Source organism: Podarcis vaucheri (assembly GCF_965113315.1).
Source record: "Podarcis vaucheri genome assembly, chromosome: 13".
NCBI lineage: Eukaryota > Metazoa > Chordata > Lepidosauria > Squamata > Lacertidae > Podarcis > Podarcis vaucheri.
Genome location: NC_138751.1, coordinates 16,986,652 through 17,007,598, shown reverse-complemented (window position 1 = coordinate 17,007,598; position 20,947 = coordinate 16,986,652). Strand labels below are relative to the sequence as shown.

General features: G+C 45.8%; 2 protein-coding genes and 1 long non-coding RNA gene across 6 annotated transcripts; 2 read left to right on the top strand and 1 right to left on the bottom strand.

Annotated features, from left to right (window-relative positions):
- The first annotated feature begins 577 nt into the window (after positions 1 to 577).
- On the top strand, positions 578 to 1,523 carry LOC309516140. Its single transcript, XR_014212788.1, has 2 exons — positions 578 to 681; positions 1,371 to 1,523. It is a non-coding gene; the product is annotated as an uncharacterized lncRNA (long non-coding RNA).
- Positions 1,524 to 4,756: 3,233 nt separating this feature from the next.
- On the top strand, positions 4,757 to 13,794 carry MYL11 (myosin light chain 11). The gene is made up of 7 exons (XM_082194630.1): positions 4,757 to 4,912; positions 7,118 to 7,213; positions 11,282 to 11,357; positions 11,477 to 11,581; positions 11,662 to 11,740; positions 12,626 to 12,674; positions 13,417 to 13,794. The coding sequence occupies exons 1-7, from the start codon at positions 4,910 to 4,912 to the stop codon at positions 13,519 to 13,521; spliced, it is 513 nt and encodes a 170-aa protein (XP_082050756.1). The 5' UTR covers positions 4,757 to 4,909; the 3' UTR covers positions 13,522 to 13,794.
- A 1,794-nt stretch (positions 13,795 to 15,588) lies between these two features.
- On the bottom strand, positions 15,589 to 20,918 carry QPRT (quinolinate phosphoribosyltransferase). 4 transcript variants are annotated; one of them, XM_082195526.1, is made up of 5 exons: positions 20,560 to 20,918; positions 18,865 to 18,903; positions 17,969 to 18,525; positions 16,897 to 16,938; positions 15,589 to 15,929 (listed from the first exon to the last, which is right to left on the bottom strand). In XM_082195526.1, the coding sequence occupies exons 3-5, from the start codon at positions 18,518 to 18,520 to the stop codon at positions 15,708 to 15,710; spliced, it is 816 nt and encodes a 271-aa protein (XP_082051652.1). In that variant the 5' UTR covers positions 18,521 to 18,525; positions 18,865 to 18,903; positions 20,560 to 20,918; the 3' UTR covers positions 15,589 to 15,707. The 4 variants fall into 4 exon arrangements, with proteins under 4 accessions (XP_082051652.1, XP_082051649.1, XP_082051651.1 ...); XM_082195523.1 differs by having other exon boundaries at positions 16,807 to 16,938; positions 20,560 to 20,913; XM_082195525.1 differs by lacking the exon at positions 20,560 to 20,918 and adding an exon at positions 19,444 to 19,950 and having other exon boundaries at positions 16,807 to 16,938.
- Between the last annotated feature and the right edge of the window lie 29 nt (positions 20,919 to 20,947).

Genomic DNA, 20,947 nt, shown 5'->3' with positions numbered 1-20,947 from the left:
AACCAATGGAACTCCAGGATGTGAAAATGTGGGCGCGAACGTTTCTGACGTTGCCCAGTCCAGCGAAAGGCAAGAGACCTTTCTTGTCGGCTTGTGAGGTGTTACCAGAGTAGCCAATAGGAATGGTGCTTCGATTTTTAATTGACATTTCCCTAGGCCAGTCACATTTAAAATTTGAGTTAGACAGGCGAGAGTCAGAGCCAACGACCAAGAACGAAATGAATTGTGGGGGCGGGGAAGAGAGTGATTGATGGGGCTACGAAGGTTATGATTGGAGCCCAGATTGTCAATTGAAAGGCAAGGAGGGAATAGAATTTCAAGAGATGCTGCCTCGACCGGCTATGTCAAGAACTTGACCAAAGTCCCAGCATCCTTTGCACTCACGTGATAGTTGTGCACACTGTGCTGGCTTGAAACGCAGTGAGGTCACTCATTATGCTTCTTAATTCGGATTGAAGCTGGTTTTGAGGGGAAGTGCATCGAAATACCTCACTGCATAAGAAATGACAGGATAGTTATGGATTTGGGCTGACTTCAAAAAGAGAATTGCTGCCCCTGTGGTGAGCCTGCATTCCTTGGAAAAGCACATTGGGCTGAAGGAGGCAGCTGGAAGTGACAGACACCCTTTCCCACTTTCTCTTTCAGCCTTTACACTGGATCTGACTTTTACCCAAATCCAAAGTGAGTGATCAAAAGTCCAAATGTGCCCTGGGGTCTGAAAATGTTGGCAACCCCTAATGTCCTAGACGATGCGGGTGGCGCTGTGGTCTAAACCACTGAGCCTCTTGGGCTTGCCGATCAGAAGGTTGGCGGTTTGAATCCTCACGGCAGGGTGCTCTGTCCCAGCTCCTGCCAACCTAGCAGTTCAAAAGCACGCCAGTGCAAGTAGATAAATAGGTACCACTGCAACGGGAAGGTAAACAATGTTTCCAGGCGCTCTGGCTCCCGTCACGGTGTTCCGTTGCGCCAGAAGTGGTTTAGTCATGCTGGCCACATGACCTGGAAAGCCGTCTGCGGACAAACGCCGACCGCCTCAGCCAGAAAGCAAGATGAGTGCAGCAACCCCAAAGTCACCTTTGACCAGACTGAACTGTCCAGGGGTCCTTTACCTTTTGCTAGAGGCAAGGATTCCCAGGTCTTATCTGTGCTGGGAGCCTTTTTAAGCTGAATAGAAAGTAGCCACCTACAAGTTCCTTTAAAAAGAGGAAATGCATCATGAAAAGAAGGCAAAGATTTACATAAAAATCTGCATATACTACTTTATAGAGAGAGAGATGCAAACTTAGGAAGTTTTATAATTTAAATACATGTCTGATGCATCTCACCATAGTGGGGAAGACTGACCAGGTGACCTGTGCTTTGTTCTTCAGGTGCTAACTGTTCATGAGCAACTTCAAGAACCCTCTTCTCCCTTCTTGGGCTTCTTTTATATTTAAACTAGATTTTGAGCAGGCAGTCCAACAGAGGACTATCCTCTGCAAAGAAAGACACATGGCCACCTTATCTGACGAACAAAATAATTTTTTTTAAAAAAAAACAGATCAGTGTTGGTCTCCTCCCACCCATTTTTAATATACAGTGGTACCTCGGGTTACATTCACTTCAGGTTACAGACTCCGCTAACCCAGAAATAGTACCTCGGGTTAAGAACTTTGCTTCAGGATGAGAACAGAAATCGTGCTGTGGCGGTGTGGCGGCAGCAGGAGGCCCCATTAGCTAACGTGGTGCTTCAGGTTAAGAAGAGTTTCAGGTTAAGAACGGACCTCCAGATCGAATTAAGCACTTAACCTGAGGTACCACTGTAATCAGACTGATTTTAGATATGTACAGATTTACATTAACCAAGTTATAAAGTTTATCCTTTTTCCCTGGCAAGTTTCATTACCTTTCAACAGCTGTGTGCTAGGAAGGAATTCCATGGTATCAATTTCCACATTGTTAGGAAAAGCTGCACCAATTGCAGGCAGGCTTTGCCACTGTAAATTACAGAGTCTTCAGGTGGCATGTGTGCTCAAGGGAAGGGCTGTAGCTCAGTGGTAGAGCATGTGCTTTGCATTCAGAAGGTCCCAGGTTCAATCCTCAGCATCTCTTGAGTCAGTCTGAGAAAAGACTTCCTGCCCCAAACCCTGGAGAGCTGCTGCCAATTAGTGTGGATGACCCTGAGCTAGATGGACCAATAGTCTAGCTTGGAATAAGACAGCTTCTTACACTCCAGGGTGCCAGGACCCTTGCGCTTTATTTCCAGGCTGGAAGTACAGAAGGTATGACTCCAAGCTAACAGAATATCACCTTCCATTTTGGGTATGTGTCCAGGAGGAGGATGTGTCAGCTCAGCACAGATAGCTGCAAAAGGCCTTAGTAGGTCAGGTTACCCTGAGCTGAGCTGATGGGCTCTTCCCTTCTTGCGCTTTTCTACACCTTAGCAAAAATGTCAATTCTCACTCTCCTCCCACCTGACCCATTGGTATGTCTCACTCAAATCTTCCCTGCCACCACCTCCTTTTCTTTCTTATGTCTTTGTTCCTTCTCTCCGTGTTTTTCTGCGTTTTTATGCCTCTCCCCTTGCACCACCCTCATTTACCACTCTCTCTTTCAGGACCATTCCAGACTGTCTGTTGCATTCTGAAACACGTCATTGATGCAATAATTGTGTTAGCGATGAGTTTACATGACATGTTTTGGAATGGGAAAAACAAACCACCAGTCTGGAAAGGTCCCAAAAGGGAGTGGCAAATTCATACCCCAATCTGCTAGACAGTCTGCAGACTATTCCACTGTATTAGTTTTGCAATGCTTCCTGAAAGAGACCTCATCATTGCCACCTGGGAAGGCTTTCTTGTGCCGTAGTACAAAAAAGTGGGGCAAGCAGCCTTCCATCCACCCTGGAATATTTGTGGTATGAAAAGTTACTCTTTTCAGCAGGAGTCTACAGGACTCTCACTGATTGGAAAGAAAACAGCATGTCCGCCCCAAAACTTTTGCAGGCATAAATAGTATTGAAAGTGGGGTCATGCAGAACCTCCCCACTACCATTGTGAGCTCAAATAATCATGAATTTACAACTTTTAAAAAGACATCTGGAGAGGCCCTCTGTCTTTCTCATCCACGTGCAACTTTCCCAGGAACTGGGAAGATACTAGTGCTCTATCACTGTATTCCATCACTTTGCTGCTGAGTTGTTCCTTTTCCTTACTTCATGCTGTGTTCTGCAAGTTTGCAGTGAAAGGTGGGAAGGTAACATTACATGGGCCTATGTCCCTACTGATGTTGGAAATCTGGTCAATTATTCTGTCCGCTTTTAAATCAGAAGGTCTCCATGGTCACCAATTTGTTGACAGGAGGGCTGCTAAGGAAGGGATCCCCCTCCTAAAAAAAAAAAGCTGTATCCAAGTTGTTTCTGTGGTTACAGCACCCTCTTCACACACCCCTTGCCTCTAAATGTGCAGCTGTGGTACCCAAGGTCTGCATTTTGCCCTTGACTAGTTCCCAGTCCCTGTTTTAGCAATCAATCTGATCTTTGAAGAGTTGCAGGTACTCATGGCTTTCACCCTTCCATTTTCCTTCTCTCACATTCTCCCTCTCTCTGCCCTTACAGCACATGCTGGGTCTATAACTGGGGCTCTTTTGAGGGGAAATAACTAGGAATAAGTGGGTGAAGTAGGGGGATGAATGGACAGGGCCTCCCATAGCTTTGTCCGCAGTGGAGTGGGGAGGAAGCTCAAGACGGCTATCTTTAGGAGCCTCTACTCCAGCCTGGGTGCCTTGCAAGCGACAGCTGGGTCCCACAATCCCAAAAAGGAAATTTTCTCAGGGACATTGGATACCCTTGGCTGGGAGGAAGGGTAGGGAGAGGGCCGAAGGGAAGAAGGCGGATATTGAGGACCTCTGAGGCAAGGAAATGGGAGTGAGGAGCTGAAATTTTCTCAGCCCACGATGGAGGCCAGGCAGCAGAGGTCCCACAGAGAACCTCTGGGGCTAGGGAGTGGGGCTGAGCTCTTAAGAGTAGCTGTCAAGCTCAAGGCCCATGGGATAGTGCAAATCTTACTGTGGGTGCCTTCCAGTGTGGTACCTTCCAGATGTTTTAACTACAATTTCCAGTGACTAGGGATTATGGGAGTTGAAGTCCAACAATATCTGGAGGGTACCACATTGGCCGTCCTTGTGTATCAAGTCTGACAAAATAGTTAGCCCCTGATCCCTGAATCCCATACAAGGAATTAAAAAAACAAGCACATTTCCTGCAAAGGCTTTGGCATGCATAACTTCACCTTAACTATACCGACGTACCATGTGCAGGTGAAATAAATGCACAGTTCTCTTCTTTGTCTTCCCCCACAATCCCCTTCTCTCCATTTCCTTGGTTGTCTCCCCCGAGTCACACTTTAGATTGTAAACACCTCGTGGTGGCGACCTGCCCTCTCATACTTTATAATGCAAATTGATGATGCAAGTCACAAATAACCCCAGTTGAAGCTTTTGAGTCCTGGCAAAAGATCAGTGGAGCCCTAAGTCAGAGCCAGAGGTTCACCCTGACACCAAACTGGGTAGACGTAGGACCTACTCTGGGAGAAGGTGGGGTACTACCACGAACCCCTGTGATTTCAAGATTTCTGGGTCAGGAACTATCAAAAACCCAGTATGCTTTTTCCCTTCTCCAAGAAAGGAGTTGGCCCGTTTGCGTTCCTCTGGAGTCTATTTCTGGACTTTGGTTACCCCCCACCCCCAGCTCTGGAGCCAAACTTGAAGATGTGGCTATAGTTAGCTGCCCCGCCTCCCGCCAGGGGAGTCTATATAACCCCAGGGGAATTCACAGCCTGTGTCTAGGCTGCTCATCCTTCTGGCCCTTGGGACATCCCCACCGCACCCACAGCTGCTGTTTGCCCACCTGCCTGTCCGCTGAGAAACCAAAATGGTAAGTGGGGTGCAGGTGCCCTGGTTCAATCTAGTGGAAATGTACAAAGTGGAAAGAAAACGGAACGTTGGTTGATCAATCTGCAGCTCTTTTCTTTCAAATAGGAGGGGAAGACTAGAAGACCATTCAGGTTATCTAGATGAAATACATAATTGAACACCCAAGAGGTTGGGTGTTGGAGATGGGGGGACAGAGGAATCCCCTTAACAATTTTCTAAATTTTTATTTCATTGCCAAAACAGTGCAATGCAGGACTTTCTCTTACCTATTTCTCCTTTCATCAGTTTCTCCACTACTCTCTATCTCTGTCTCATCTCTCCGTTTCAGTTTCTTTCCACTTAAACATTTTATTGTCTGTGCAGAAGAGATGTGTGTGTTCAGGGCATACCTCGTAGCAACTGAGGAGAGATTGGGGGTAGTTGAATGAGGTGGGATGCCAGATAGCAGCTGGGAAGAACAGCTTTTGACGAGGGGAAAGGAAAGATGAAGCCTAAACTGCATGCAGAATGTCATGTTAAATAGGATTATTTCACATCCTTCCTTGCTTTCTAGCTAGTCTTCCTTAAGATCCTATTTCCTTCGCTGAGCTATGCACCTTAAAATTCACCAGGCAATCCTTTCAGGCCCTGAATAGCCATATCATGCTCTTTTTTTTGTTGAATAATGCAGTAGAACAGTTTACTCAGCTGGGAATTAGTTGGACCCCATATTGAATTGAGAGAGAGAGAGTGTAAAGGGCAGCTGAGCGGTTGCTGAGCAGACAAAAGCTTCAGGAGTCATATTCCTGGCGGCGCCACAAAATCCAAAGCAATGAGCTGGAATCAAGGGATACCGTGGAACAATTTTGTTTTTGGAACAAAAGCACAAGGAGTATGCTTTTTCTTCTTTTTGCCCTCAGAGTCTCTTGTGTGGTTTGTCACTTCACCAATACACACACACCCCCTCATATTTTGAGATCCAAGTCACAGGCTGCCACTAGCGCAAGAGAGCCAGTGTACTGTAAAACCTGCTTAGGAAGCAATCACTCCAGATTGCTCAGGCAAGCGAGCCAAGCAACCTCTCAAACACATTGCAGGCAAAAATAGCCCATTGCCGCCCTTGGCTGTTCAATCCATCAATGGTGTATCTATTGGTACTCTCTTGGAAATCCTATGTATGACTGCTCAGAAGTAAGCCCCAGTGATTTCAGTGGGGCTTACACCCAAGTAATTGTATATAGGGTGGCAGCCGAAGAGATACAACTTAATTGTCAGTGTGTGTGTGTGTATCAGCTCCATCTTCTGTGGTATGTTAGAGAGATTTCCCGAATCCTTTGACATATACACTTACCTAGGTAAACCTCAACCCTGCCACCCAGCTCAGCTATTGCTCAAACTCCTTTGCTGCCTTCTATCTCTTATGAGGCCAAAGTGCACCCTGTTCATATCCAATCAACCAGACCAATATATTGCAGGAGTGTTCAGAAGGAATTGTGTACGCCTTGCCAATATTCCTTTCACTGGGGCCTTTGCGGTTTCTCCCGCATCTGTGGAAACTTCCAGAACCTCACCAGTGTTCATTTATTTAGTCGTCAAAGCCTATAAAAAGCATTTTTGGAAGCTAGAATATGTAGGCAATTTCTGCAGGACACACAAGGCTAGTTTACATTTGCTGAACACATCTCTCTGTCACTCACTCTCACAAGCGCATCTCAGAATAATACGTTGAAGGTTTTGAGGAAATACCTCGAATATGATATATTACAGCTCCTTGACACAGCATTTGTTGTTCCTGCCATTTCTGAACACTAACTAAAGTTCTGAGTTTGTTCGTCAAAGGATCTTCTTTTCCTCCCGGTTTTTAAAACCTTTGCTACCATAACCAAGCATTTTGGAATCTCCCGAACCTTCATCCTGTTCCCCATGTCTCTGAAAAGTTTGGTAGCATCCGGTTTTGAATCTGAAAAAATAACTTAACCCCACCCCCAATAAAACAATTATTTAAAAATGAGCAGAAACTGCTTCCAGACATTTCCCTCCTACCCGGGACAGAAATGTATAAAATTATTTCATTTCCCTCCCCCCACCCTTAACTATGTTCAGCAAGCTCGCAACATTTCACACTCTAGAAACCTGCAGAAAGTGCTGCCCCTGTCCCCCATCACTAACAAGCATTTCGGGTAGTAATGTACATAGTGCTCTGATTTCCCATTCTAACCCATTACAGGCACCCAAGAAGGCAAAGAGAAGGGCAGCAGCCGAAGGAGGAAGCTCCAATGTATTCTCCATGTTTGACCAAACACAAATCCAGGAGTTCAAAGAGGTAAGAAACTAAGAAGAGATTGAGGAGGAGAAAATGGGAAAGGTAATGTATGGTGCTCTTAAAGCTTACCTAGAACTATTCATTGAAGAAGTCTGAGAAAGTCATTGACAGAAAGGATGTTTTTTTCAAGGTACTAGAAATGAAGGTGACTACAGTTCCCAGGATTCATTGGGTGGGGCATGCTTTAAAGTTGCTTTAAATGTATGGTGTGTACGCAGCTACGGTGTAATCCTATATATATCTACTCAGAAGTAAGTCCTATAGAGTTTAATGGGACTGAACTCCAAGGTAAAGTGGGATTACAGACTCAGTGTTTGGAGAGAAGCTGCTTTATTGTAGGCATGTAAGTCACGTCCAGAAATCAGAAGGATACAGAAGTTATTAATAATCCTCATAATAACAGACTCAAATCTATAGATCACCTCCTTGGAACCGGATAGAAATTTAATTTTGAGGACCACCCGATTGGGAAAAGAACCTAAGTAAGCTATGCGGAAGGATGTTCTGACCGTAAGAAATCTACAGAGTCTGGAATTTTCATATGTGGATTACTTAAAAGTAACACATCTGTGGCAGATTGATTGGATAGAATCAAACCTTTTAAAATGCAGCAGCTTCTGTCCACCTAGTTTCACACATGGAGACCCAGACCTCACTAATTTCCCTTCTCAAGCTTCACTTTAGCCCTTTCACTGTTCAGGATTCATCAGATGTTGAGAACGGCGGACATCTACAAATTCTAGAGGGTTTCCTAAAGGAGGGAGAACGGGAGAAGGAATCCATGGGTGCTATAATTTGGCCAAATTATCCTAAGCAAGTTCCTTTGTGTCTGTAGGATACAGAACCTCAGAGGAGGTGAAACTATCAAACAACACCTAGTTAGTTGTGCAGTAAAACCCTAGGCATGTTTATTCAGAAGGAAGCCCCACTTTGCACAGCGAGCAAGTAAGCATGCGCAGGGTTGCAGCCTTGGAAGGTGTTCAACACCTCCCTTTTTGAGGTGGATCTATCCCCTTCCTCTCCCTCTACACACCATTTAAGCAGCCCTCTGTCTCCTAGTAGCCAGCCAGGTTCATTCCACTTGGGAAGCTGGTGTGGTTGTGGTGGCGAGAGCTTTCCATGTGAAGCTCGCCCTCCTCCATGCATGAGATTCTTCCCCTCCATTTTGAAGAGGATCTCCCTTGCCCTTTCGCAGCCGTCGCTGCTGCCCCTCGACACCCCACCCCCGACCCAAGAATGGCAGTGTTTCCTTTCTGAGACCCTTGAGACGCAGCAGTGTCTATTTTGGGTGAGGGAGGACCAAGAAGGTAGGTGACATCTGCGCTTGGACAGAGAAGCAGGCGGCAGCTCCTTACAAGGAAATCTTTGGAGATGGATTCTGGGGGACTGGCCTGAAAGAGGAGCTGTGGGGCTCCAGACTCAACGAAAGCAAAAATTGCAAAGGCTGAAAACCCTTCATCTAGATCTCGCATTTGGAGAAAAGAAATCAAAAGAGCAACAGGGAAATAATTATCATTCCAGCTATCTGGGGAGAGTTCCATCAGTCTTGTTCCTTTCTCTTTCCTCCATCCTGGTCAATGAGCATTTTCAGCTTTTTTACTTTTTTGATGACAACCCACTTTCAATCAATACATTTGGTGAAAAGAACTGATCCTTGGCCGCCGGGCAATTTATTGTCGATGACCTTTCTAGACCACCTCCCTCTAAGCGGCTTGGGGTAGCGATAATGGCTGTTCCCCAACCCGCCTCCATCTCCCAGTTTATCCTGAAAACAACCCTGCGACTCTGATGGGAGACTGGACTGGAAAGTATGAGGTGACATTTACTTCGGCTCACCGTCCTCTAACTTCCCTGCAAACTATTCAGAACGAATGCTTCTTGAATAGCCAGCTTTGTCTAATCTCCCTGTAAACAAATTAGGGGTGAATGCTCAATAAACAGGTTGTCTGGAAACGCCTCCAGTTGGAACAGCAACTCTTGGCTAAGGTGGCTCAATGGCCTGACTTGATATAAGGGAAAATTATATAGCCAGCCTTATGCTATGGTGTATTTTTTGGGTTCCATTGTCCCTTGGCAGTGGCAGCTACGTTGTCTCTCTCCACACCTGCCCAAGAGTAGCTAAGGGTTTCTCCCCTCAGTGAGTACCATTTTGGAGGACTGCACGTTCAGCTTTTATACAAAAAGATTGTTCACCCCCAGCACTCAAGTGACAAAGCTGAGGTGCTGAGATGAGGCAATTACTACCACCACACAATTGTAATTATTGCCTTTAAAATGAAGAGTGTGTTGGGAGCTCCTCTGCCTCTCCATTCTGCATTCACTGTAGCTCGGGTGGAGGTTGTTCCATGTTTTTTTACAGGAAAGAGACACGCCACACAGCCCCAGAGGATAATAGTGACTGAGCCAAGGAAGGAGTGAGCTCCCCTCCCCTCCCCGCTATCCTCCGGAGATCTCATCAACAGCTCCTCTGGAATGTTCCATCTGTCCCCTTAGGGAGGGGCCCTGGGTTTAATATGAGACAGAAGAAGATTGTTCCCATTCCTGGTAGAGACTCGGAGGGGTATCAAGTGACAGGTGTCTCTAGGGCACAGCTGCAGAGAAGTGGGGAGGGGGAGGAGAGGCCCAACAGGGATCGTGCTGTGCTGGAAGCTGGTCTTTCTCCAATCCCACAATGCATTGCTAGATATAAGCATCAATAGAAGATGACTGGAAGAGGGTGAAGGGATTTGGGGTCCAACTTGGGGTCACATTTTCTGGAACTCCTTTAACTTTAACCGTCCTGTGAGCTCATTAAAATTCCAGAGATAAGACGTCTGGCAACCTCCTTGAGTAAATTATATAGTGGGTGGCTATAAGTACTGTTTTTTGCCCAATCCTTGATGACCCCAGGTTAATGTTTCATTCTTCTTTGAACAATGCTGGCCATTGATTGTAACAATAAAGGCTGGATTTGATTCTCCCTTGCATTGCAGCAGCTTTTTCAATAGTTGGAAGCCACAAACATATTCTGTTCTCTTGGCCAGTAGCCTTGTGCCCTCCATAGGCTATGGTGTACAAGTCCCATCAGCCACAGCCAACGTTTTGTTAGACGCCACCCCAATCTCAGAGCGGTGTGAGATTCCAGGGGTTCCAGGCAGCTCACCCAGGGTTCAGGTTTCCTTTTGGAAATGCGACACAATGGAGATGGTGGTGTCTTTAGGATTTATGGTTTATTTACACATATATACAATCTGAGCCTACAATGGAGAGGTTCACAGCATTGATACTCCAAGAGGGTCTTGTTTATCCCATAGCCACAACTTTGGATTCAAGCAGAAATCATAAGTCAGAATGCTCCTTTTAATATTTTTTCCAGAAGTCAAAATTAACCTTCAAAGGATGTTCATTCAAGGCTGGTGTATGTTTACCTTGCTATGGACATTTACATGATGAAACCAAGGTCTTGAAATGTGTACTGTCAACACAGGCATGAGCGTGTGCCTTCTCCCTTTTGCTAATGGATAGGTATCGTGTAGCAACAAAGCAATCTGTGTTTCCAGTAAAAACTACTGCACTCACATCCACTGATGAACTTATAACCCAGTCACACAAACAAGTTCATGTCTTGTGACATGGTCACTGGCAGTGGATGTTAGGAATCGACTCCCTGAAAAGTTTTGTGTTTCAGGTTCTGAGGTGGTATGACATTTTCTTCTCTGGTGGTTGAACTGTAGTGTTTTATTCAGAACTGCAGAGCAGAACTATCAGTTGAGGTAGCAGGAATCAAGCACTGAACATGCATGTGCAAACAGGTCTTTAGAGGGCCAGTAATATCTCACCATTTAAATTAAAGCCGAGTTACATGTAGCTGAGTTATATATAGTTTTGGAACTGGAAATTTCAGTGCAGATCTGTGTGTTCGCACATTCTAGAAATCCTTTTGAGAGCGGACCGATTCGAGATCCAACAGTTGTTACAAAGGAGAGTTACCCTACAAATCCTACATTCATTTTTGTCGTGAGGTAGGGTGGAATGCTGGAGGTGAATTGCCTGCAATCCCACAATGTTTGCTTCTCTCTCACTTTCTAGGCCTTCACTGTCATTGACCAGAACAGAGATGGCATCATTGACAAGGAAGACCTGAGAGATACATTCGCTGCTATGGGTAAGAAAAAAGGGAGTCTCGCAAGAGCGTGGCAGGGTGGGCAGGAAGGAAAGCAAAGCTTGGCTGTTGATGGAACTCTCAAAAGCCACCCCAGCTGATAATCCTTCCCATCTCTGCAGGGCGCCTGAACGTGAAGAATGAGGAGCTGGATGCCATGATCAAGGAGGCCAGCGGCCCCATCAACTTCACTGTCTTCCTCACCATGTTTGGTGAGAAGCTGAAGGGTAAGTTATTTCCCTGTTCTATCTCTCCTTCTTCTCTACTTGATGTCAAGATCTCACTGTCACTCCTCTTCTCCCACCAGGTGCTGATCCCGAGGACGTAATCATTGGCGCCTTCAAAATCCTGGACCCTGAGGGCAAGGGCACTGTCAAGAAGCAGTTGTGAGTATCTGCCCCACAAATCACTTTCATTAGATGTGCTGCGCTGGTTAACATGTGACACCAAACCGTTGCTTGGCTGTCACTGGGTTCATGTGCTCCCCAACACACTCACATTTCCTTCCCAACTCACCTGATCAAACAAACCACAGTTTGCTTAAGTTTTGTGTTTGCTCTCCAAACAAATTAGGAACCACATTCTGAAGTAGATTTCCAATTGTGGTTTAGAAGGCAAATGCAAACCATAGTTTGTCTGTTCAGATTTGAAAGCAAGTTGTGGTTGGAGAGGAAGAAGTATGCACTCTTGGGACTTGGACCTGACATCATGTATAGGCTGTTAGGTCTGAACCATCCTGCTGCATCTCAGATGATGATGATATGTTGGCTGTCTATCCTACAAACTTATATAATTCATTCTACACTAGCTTAATTGTCATGCCTTCCTTTCAGAAAACATTCTGGCAGCTGTAAGGGCTGTGAGGATTCAGAACCCTCACCAAACCACCGTTGCTGATGACTTGAGATTTTTCTTAGTGCTTCATGGCCTTTTTCATAAAATGACAGTGCCCTGGGAAGAGTTGTAGCAATTTTAAATGCATGCCGTTGTAGGGTTAAAGTTCTTCCAAAGCTGGAATTCAAATGTAGGGTTCTGTTGCCTATGAAACAGTTGCCTTTTGCCTATGTACGTGTGTGTGTGGAACAAAGCATTCTTCCAAATAAAAATATTTCCACCAGGGAGGGCTTTCAGCTTATGTGAAACTGGGAGGGGACTGGGGAGCAGATGTTCTCCATAATAAGAGAGTGGAGCGCTTGAAGACCACCTAAAAAAGGACTCACAGTTACCTGGGGATCCCTCTCAAACATCTTACTCTCTTTGCTTCATTGCAGCTTGGAAGAACTCCTGACCACTCAGTGTGACCGGTTCACCCCAGAAGAGGTAAGAGAACTTCCCTGCATCATGAAGAGCATCCAGTCCTTTTTCTCACCTTTATGCTCCCCCCTTGTCCTCTTCATCGCCCCATTTTTCTTCACCTGTGAGCTACTCTTTTCCCCAAAACACGAAAGGGTACACTTCTGCATACTCCACTCATCTGCCAAGCTAATGCTTAATACAGCAAAGGCTTCTGAGAATTTGCAGCGAGTTTTCCTGTCATTGCGAAATCTCACAATCCACATCCACACACCACCTAGCCAGAAAGTGCAGCTTTTATATAGACTTGCCCTTGACTCCTGTTTATCTGTCCTTTCTGGATTTAGGGTCGTAGCCTTCATGTTCATCTGGATAGGAAGGGAAATACTCAGCCACTGGAATGTTAAATGCTGGCTCTCCTAGGACAGAACAGTGTGCCTGTGCCGTGATTCAATGGTTTAAATGCTACAATTCCATTGCAGGACAGAACTAAGTTGAGAATGAGGTGGTGAGGTTGGCAGAGGGAAAATGGAAGCAGCCATTGCAGTTCTGCGGAAAACATTGTAAAATCGCGAATCTGTTATTGACATCAAGCAGCTTCTCTGCTTCTGAATGCCCATCCTCCCCCTCCAACTTTTCAGACATCTGTATTGAAAATAACACCAGTGCATTTACTGACTTGGGAGTATACATTTTTTTAGCTTCCTGGGAAGGGAAACCGAATCAGGAATCGGGCAACTTCTCATTTTGGCCTCTCTGCCTCTTTCAGATCAAGAACATGTGGCACGCCTTCCCTCCAGATGTAGCTGGCAACGTTGACTACAAGAACATTTGCTACGTCATCACACACGGAGAGGACAAGGAAGGGGAATAAGCCCTGGTTTTCCCACCCTTGCTTTGTGGGGGAATCCACCCAAACACCCCCAGGCCGGGGAGTTTACCTTACACTGGTCCCAGATGATCCACACACTTTTGTAACCCAGCAATACACACATCATACCTGTTATTTATTACTATTATTATCTGGGGAGGAAAACTATACCCCCCAAAGCCAAAGCTGTGCCCACTTCAACTTGTCTTAACCTAACCGGGACCTTCCTCCGTAAAATGTCTTAATAAAGATGAAGACACCTCTGTTTCTAACGCCCCTGTTGTTACAGTCTCTTTGACTTCTCTCAGTTTGAAATTCAAAAACTCCTGGAATGGATTCATGCAGTGGGTACATCTTCTTCTTTTTAAAAAAACCAATTTATATTTCTGCTCATGTTAGGGATGCTGGGTTTAGTCAGTCCATTAGATTAACACACTAAAAAAAGTTAATTATTATGCATGTGTTCAATATTTATTGCATTTCACCATAGGCCATCACAATATAAAAACAGGAGTGGTGGACATTATATAACAAGTTTGATGAAAAATAACAGATTAGGCCTAAATCAATAAAATCCACTTAATTAATTAAGCAGCAGATATAAATATAATGGGTGGTATTCAATGACATTTTACTCATAGCAGATCCACCGGACTTAATGAACATAGCTTAACAGTGTAATCCTAACCCGGTCTACTCAGAAGTAAGTCCTATTGAATTTAGTAGGGCCAATTCCTGGGTAAATGTGATGAAGATTGCTGCCTCTGGTTTGCAAATTTCAGAGGCTGTCTATTATGAGCAACACTCAGCTGAATACTGCCCAGTATTTTTTTTAATACTTTCTAGAATCCATACCATTATTAGGTCAAGCAACCTGTCACAAAGCAAAGAGGAAGCTTTTGAGTTTCTTAGAGCTCTTTGGGGCTATGGAGTAAGCTAAGCAAGGGAGGCTGGGTGCAGCCGTGCTGCCTGTCTCTGGGAAGAATCTTAAAAGATGGAATGTGGGAAGAGGCAGCAGCTATTCAAGCGAGGCTTTTTGGTTGGGGAGGGGCTGTGCAGGTGTCAAGTCGAATCAAGGCCTCATGGGAAGAGAAGGCATACAACAGATACAACAACTGCCATTTCCTCATCTCTTAATGTATAAAAACTGCAGGTGGCCAGCACTGCCTTAAAATTGAGCATTCCTCCCTAGCTAAGAGGGTGGGGGAAGGAGAAGTCCACCCGTAGCTACACTACACAAACCCACACACAAATGATTTTAAGCCAATAAAGGTCTGCTTCTTGCTTCAGGGCAATTGCTTTCACCCATAGACAAATTTAAATCCATTGATTAAATCAACTAAAAGTCATTCAGCTACGTTTACTTCGACTCAAGAGGCAGAGAGTTTGGAGGGGGGAATGGCCTCTTGCAGTAGATGTGGTGCTGCTTGGGGGGGCGGGAGCATCCTGAAGACATTCAAGGAACAGAAATATTGAAGGTGTTGGGGAACCTGTGGCCCTGCAGCTGTTCTTGGACTCCAAATCCCATCAACCCCAGCCACTATGGCAAATGATCTGGGGTAATGGGAGTTGGAGTTCTAACCTGGAAGGCCTCAGGCTTCCACAGTCTGGCTTTAAAAAAAGATGAGTGTTTACTTGGCTAGCTTACCAAAACGGCCTGCAGCAGGCGCTGAGCAAACACAACAGGAGAAGATCCCACCCATTATTTTTTTAGGGAGTGTCACAGCAGAACTCCTAGAGATCACCTCCTGGGATCCTTCTGCAAGAGCAGATGCAGCCACTATGCTTGACACATTGGAACAAAACACCCTGTGCCTGTAATTTTGGACCTTCCAAAAGTGCAGCTATGACACAGGTTTGTACCTGGCAAACCTTGTACAGTGGTACCTCGGGTTACATACGCTTCAGGTTACAGACTCTGCTAACCCAGAAATATTACCTCGGGTTAAGAACTTTGCTTCAGGATGAGAACAGAAATAGTGCTCCAGCAGCATGGTGGCAACAGGAGGCCCCATTAGCTAAGTGGTGCTTCAGGTTAAGAACAGACCTCCGGAACAAATTACGTAAGTTCTTAACCCGAGGTAACACTGTACACAATTGGTGCTATCCACCCTCTATCACATCCCCACCAACACCAAACCTCCCGCCACCTGGCAAGGCCGCTTGTCTGGGTCTCCCATCCTAAGGACTCAGAAGACAAAATTCCGCAGTGGCGGCTTGGAAGCCGGATCCCGGCAGATCTTGAGAGAGAAATCCACAGCTCTTGCTGACTGGGTGAGGCAACCGAGGGAGACCACGTCAATGTTGGGCCCCACAAACTGGGCCACGTTATCCTCAGTGATCCCCCCGCTGGCTTCCACTGTCGCATGAGGGAAAGAGGCCTTCACCGTACTGGCTGTGGGGTGCAGGTCCTGTGTAGGAGGAGAATTGGGGAGTGGAGGTTAACGGGAACAGAGGCAGAGTCCACTCAAAAATCTCAGGGCTTATTCACACTTTGTTGCCTCGCTCTTTCCAGGCACAGGTGCATGTTTCAAGCTCCATGTCCGAGAATGGTGGGTTGGATTTGTTTTGGGGTTTTTTGCCCCTGAGCTTTCCCCACAGAAACCTGCTCTTTAGTGCTCAATTGGAGCAAACATCAATTCGGGTTTGCTCTGATTCAGCTTTGAAGAGTGGGTTTTCATGTGGAATGCAGAAAGAAAGGGAGCTTGGAGGTTTAAAGCATGTACCATGTCTGGAAAGAGTGGAGGAAAGGTACGTGTGGGTAAGCCCTGAGGCCTAATTCTCAGATTGCCTTTGAGGGATAGTTGCTGTTGAAACTGGTTCTCACCCAGAGGGCCACATTGCCTTCTTAGGCAACTTTCAAGGGCCACAAGCTGGTGGGTGGAGCCAGAGGGAAAAGTCAGCAGGGCAACTAATGTCAATTTTACTTTTGTACTGTAGGCTAGCTACACAGTACAAAAAGGACACAGTGCTTGGGGTGGTAGAACTGTGGGTTTTTTTAACAAACACTAAAGCCTGCCCAAGGCTGAGTGAGGTGGAGGCACAAATCCATGCTGGAGTCAGATGAGGACTGGGGGACCACAGCAGTAAAAATCAAAATGGATCAGTTCCTGAAAGGACTGGGTGCCATTAACGCAACGCTGTTTGACAGCACTTTTAAAGATTGTGGTGCTTTCACTTCATAGTTCCAAAAAATTCAAAAGTCAAGCTGTTTACAAAGCAATAAAAAGTCACAGACAGCAATTTCAGCTTCAGCACCTGTCCCCATCTTGGCCCAGCCAAGTTTACCTGCGGAGCAAAGTTATCCAACATGATAATATCTGCACCACATTCTCCTGCCTCGAGAGCCTCTTCCAATGAACGGCACTCAACCTCCACCTTCAGGGCGAAGCCTCCAACACGCCGGGCACTCCGGATGGCCTGTGGGATGGTAACATTTAAAAAACAGGTATGAAGTAAGATAATGCACAGTGCAGAAAAGGTAAGGTTTAGGGTTTTTGGTTTGGTTTGGGTTTTTTTTAAAAAAAACCTATTCCTGGTTATTGTAGAGTTCAAAATGTAATAAAAACAATTTGAAGAATCCCACTTATTCACCTCTAACGTAACAGCGAGACTTTAGCCTCTTCTGTACTGTATATTTAAAGCAGCATTTGCCACTTTAAGCATCATAGAAAGAATTGTTAGAAGACCTCTACTGCCCTCACACGACTACAATTCCCAGAGTTCCCCAGGAAGAGGGATTGATCGTTAAACCACCCTGGGAATTGTTACCTTGTAAGGGGTAGAGCTTGGCGATATATCGTCCAAAACCGGTTTGAAGTCCGCATCATGCTCTCTGTTTCATAATTTTTGACTTGGCAATATATAGATCACAAATTAAGATGTGTGTGTGCTATGCATAAATCACAATGTGGGGAAAAACCGTGAAGCCAGCCAGTGCTTCTACTTAACTCCATCCTTATTTCCAGTGCTCCCCCCCCTAGAAAAATAGGTGCAGGAACTGCCACCTTTTTGAGACGGACAAGTGGCTGAGCTTTTTTTAAGGGAGCGCCAAAATTGTGCAGCTTTTTTTAGGGAGTGCCAACGCCACAGCTGCTTACGGCACCATCGATGCCGCCGCCCTGCCCAGATTGCCTGCTGCCTCCAAAGAGGTGCCAGAACTCACCACAAAGGGGCTGGAACTGCTTATTTCAGACATCGTGATATATTGGTATATTTCATGATGTTTAGCTGGTGCTCTATTGCGATCTTGAAAACCAGATATTGCCCAGTGCTAGTGAGGGGAATTGTTTGCTAATAACTCTTGGCGCCTATAGCAAACCACAGTTCCCATGAGTCTTTGGGACAATCCATGTTTCTTATGATGCAAGGTTCAGATGTGGCCTTGTTCTACCGCCATATGTGTCACACGGTGATGGAGGGAAGGAGAGACTGGCAAAGCAACACCCACCTGTGTGATGCTGCCTGATGCCCACACATGGTTGTCTTTCAACATGATGAGGCTCCCTAGGTCGTAGCGGTGGCAAGAAGCCCCTCCCACCAGGAGAGCATACTTCTCAGGCAGGCGGAAGCCTGGCGTGGTCTTCCTCGTCCCGGCCACCTCTCCATGCCAGCCAGATTCCCGCGCTGCTTGACACGCCTTGGCTGCTGACGTAGCAATACCACTGCACCGCCCGATACAGTTCAGAGCCACCCGTTCGCCCAGCAATATATCTTTGGCTGGCCCACACACTTCCGCCACCCGGCTGATTGGTTCTGCCCAGGCTCCCTCCGACTGGAGCCACTCCACAGAGCAGCCAACTTCAGCAAAGATGGCCTCAAAGAAAGGGAAGCCCGCTAAGACTCCTGGGGACTTGCAGAGGAGCACGGCACATTCCTGACGGTCACCGACAGCATAGCCACCGTAGTCGAAGGCAGGAGCATCTTCCCGCAGCCAGTCACAGGCCAGTTGACGCAAGCGGGCAGCGGGCAGAAGGTGTGAAAGATTTGGCTGGGAGGCCATGAAGACTAGGAAGAAGAAACCGTAGAGATATTGGCAAAGGCATACAGTACCAGACAAACCCCAATAAACTAATGGTGTCACCTAGGGGTAGGAATGAGGGGTGGGAATTGCTACCCTTTGCCTGATGGCAGCTCTCCCTAGTGGGAGGAGAAGGATGCTAAATTTGGTTATCTTCCTATGACTACCTAAAAACTCAGAAAATCTGGAATGTGATAATGTTTGGGTCCCTGTGTTGCTGGTGACGGCAAATGACCATCTCTCTACTTGGACAAAGGGGCCACAGTCTGACAGCTGACCATTTTCTAGATATAGGTGCTTTTCAGATTATTTGAAGTGGGACTCACCTATAAGCTAGCTCCAGCTTCTGTGCCCCAATTTCTCCCCTATACACGAGAAGAAACAATAATATTACATCAGTAAACTGGACAATTTTTATTTTCTCCCCCCCCCTTTCATTTTTTTATTTTAGTGTAGAAATATAATGGGTTCAATTAAAAAACCCTGTTGGGGGAAAAAAGGAAGAAATGCTAATGGGACCTTCTGGGTAGTGTCCTCTTGTACAGAGTGCTAGCCAGCAACACCCTTTTGCAGGATATACCAGTGTATTCTCTGCACTGCCCCCCCAACCAGCAATCTGTCCCACCTTTACAAAAGTTTCCCAACATTCTGAGGCTGCCAAGCATATTCAGTTCTCATTGAACTGTTTTGGGGATTGTTATACTTACCCCCTTGTTTTTTTACTCGTGGTATGCTGTTAGTAAAAGGAAAGGAAGCAAGGTTCACCCTGGTTCATAGCAGCCAACTCCCAGGGCCCCCCCAATAAAATAATTGAGGGGGCCAACTGCCCAAAAGTTAATGTGAATTGTCATTCAAATGATTGTGTAAGCTGCTTCTTGCGACTGATTATATGGGTCAGGGCTTACCTGCTCGCCAATATTTTATTCAAGTTGACACCCCTGCCCTGGTTTTTCAGGGGGGGCGGGACACTGCCAGCCCCCACCTGCCTGCTTTCTTTCTTACTTAACAACCAGTCCAGCTCTCCTGCTGATCCGTACACAAAGTTTACACAGTGGTTAAACTATGGCCAATCTTTTGTGAGCATCTGTTCTGATTTGTTTACTATGCAGCCGTTCTCTGACAAGGACCATTCATCCTACATTCAGCCCAAAGTTATTTGCAGGGTATTTCCATTTCTTTCCTGTAATCATTCATTCAGCTCACGTTTTGGAACACATTTCCCCATTACTTTCCAAATCTCAAGCAGCCCAGGTTTTTCTTTATTACTATTAAAGTCAATTGTTGTGTGAATAATTCCTGCAGAATACTGACAACAGCCTTGAGGCACTCAAAGTGGTTGCATCACTTTGCCCAAAGTCCCAGCTGAGGTTACCTCTAAAAAGTACTGTGTACTAGGGCAGAGGTGTGTGGGTGTGGGTGAGAGAGAGAGATGGGTGTGGGGGGGGGGCTGGACTGCCTAAGCAAAGAGCCCTGCAGAACAGAGGTTAAAATCCAACTTTTCCTCATTAGGCTCACTTATTTTTTAATGGAAGGATGTGGTCAGTGCTTTTTTTGGGAGGATGCAGGGGTCCGCATACCCCTAAACATTTTGTGAATCTAAGTTTGGCCTCATTGAGGGGCAGTATTTCAATATGAGTAGGAAAATGAGAGTACCCCTAAACATTTTTTAAAGGAAAAAAAGCACTGGATGTGGTTATTCAAACTTTTACCTGCTGCTAGTATAGAGGTGTGTGTGTGTGTGTGTGTGTGTGTGAGAGAGAGAGAGAGAGAGAGAGAGAGAGGGTGAGAGTCCAGCATTTAAAGCCAAGAGCATTAAAAGGGATCTTTTAAAAAAGCAACATATGAAAGCAATACATTTCTCCCCAAACCCAACAAAATGTGAACCAATAAAGAAAAAACCAACTGTTAAGCCACAGTAACTAGACCAGACAAGGCAGTTCTAGGATCCCCCCTTCCACCCCTAAAGTCCTGTGGGCATCCCAGATGTAGCTAGTTTAAAAGCGGCAATGTTGGTTGCTTACCTGACTAGCCAGGCTCCAAAATGTCTCTCTGCAACTTTTTCGCTTGTCTAACTGGTTGCACAAGAGAAGTTTCCTGAATTCCTGAGGGGTGGGAGGCTGTACAATGAGGGGTGGGATTAGGACCACGATGATTGCTTTTGGCACTTTGGACCCTTGTTTTTCCCTTGTATAAATAACCTCTCCTGCACAGCTGTACTGTATCAGGGCCAAAGTAGGCAAAGCTCCATCCAAAGGATCAGCAGTCGCATGAGCAGCCTTTTAGAAGTATTGGAAAATAACGCAACAGAACATCTGCACCACTGGCAACATGGTAACGGTCTTTTCATTAAAATACTATTTCCAGCATTTGTTAAAAAGAAAACAGAATAGGGAGGGGGTAGTTATGGGA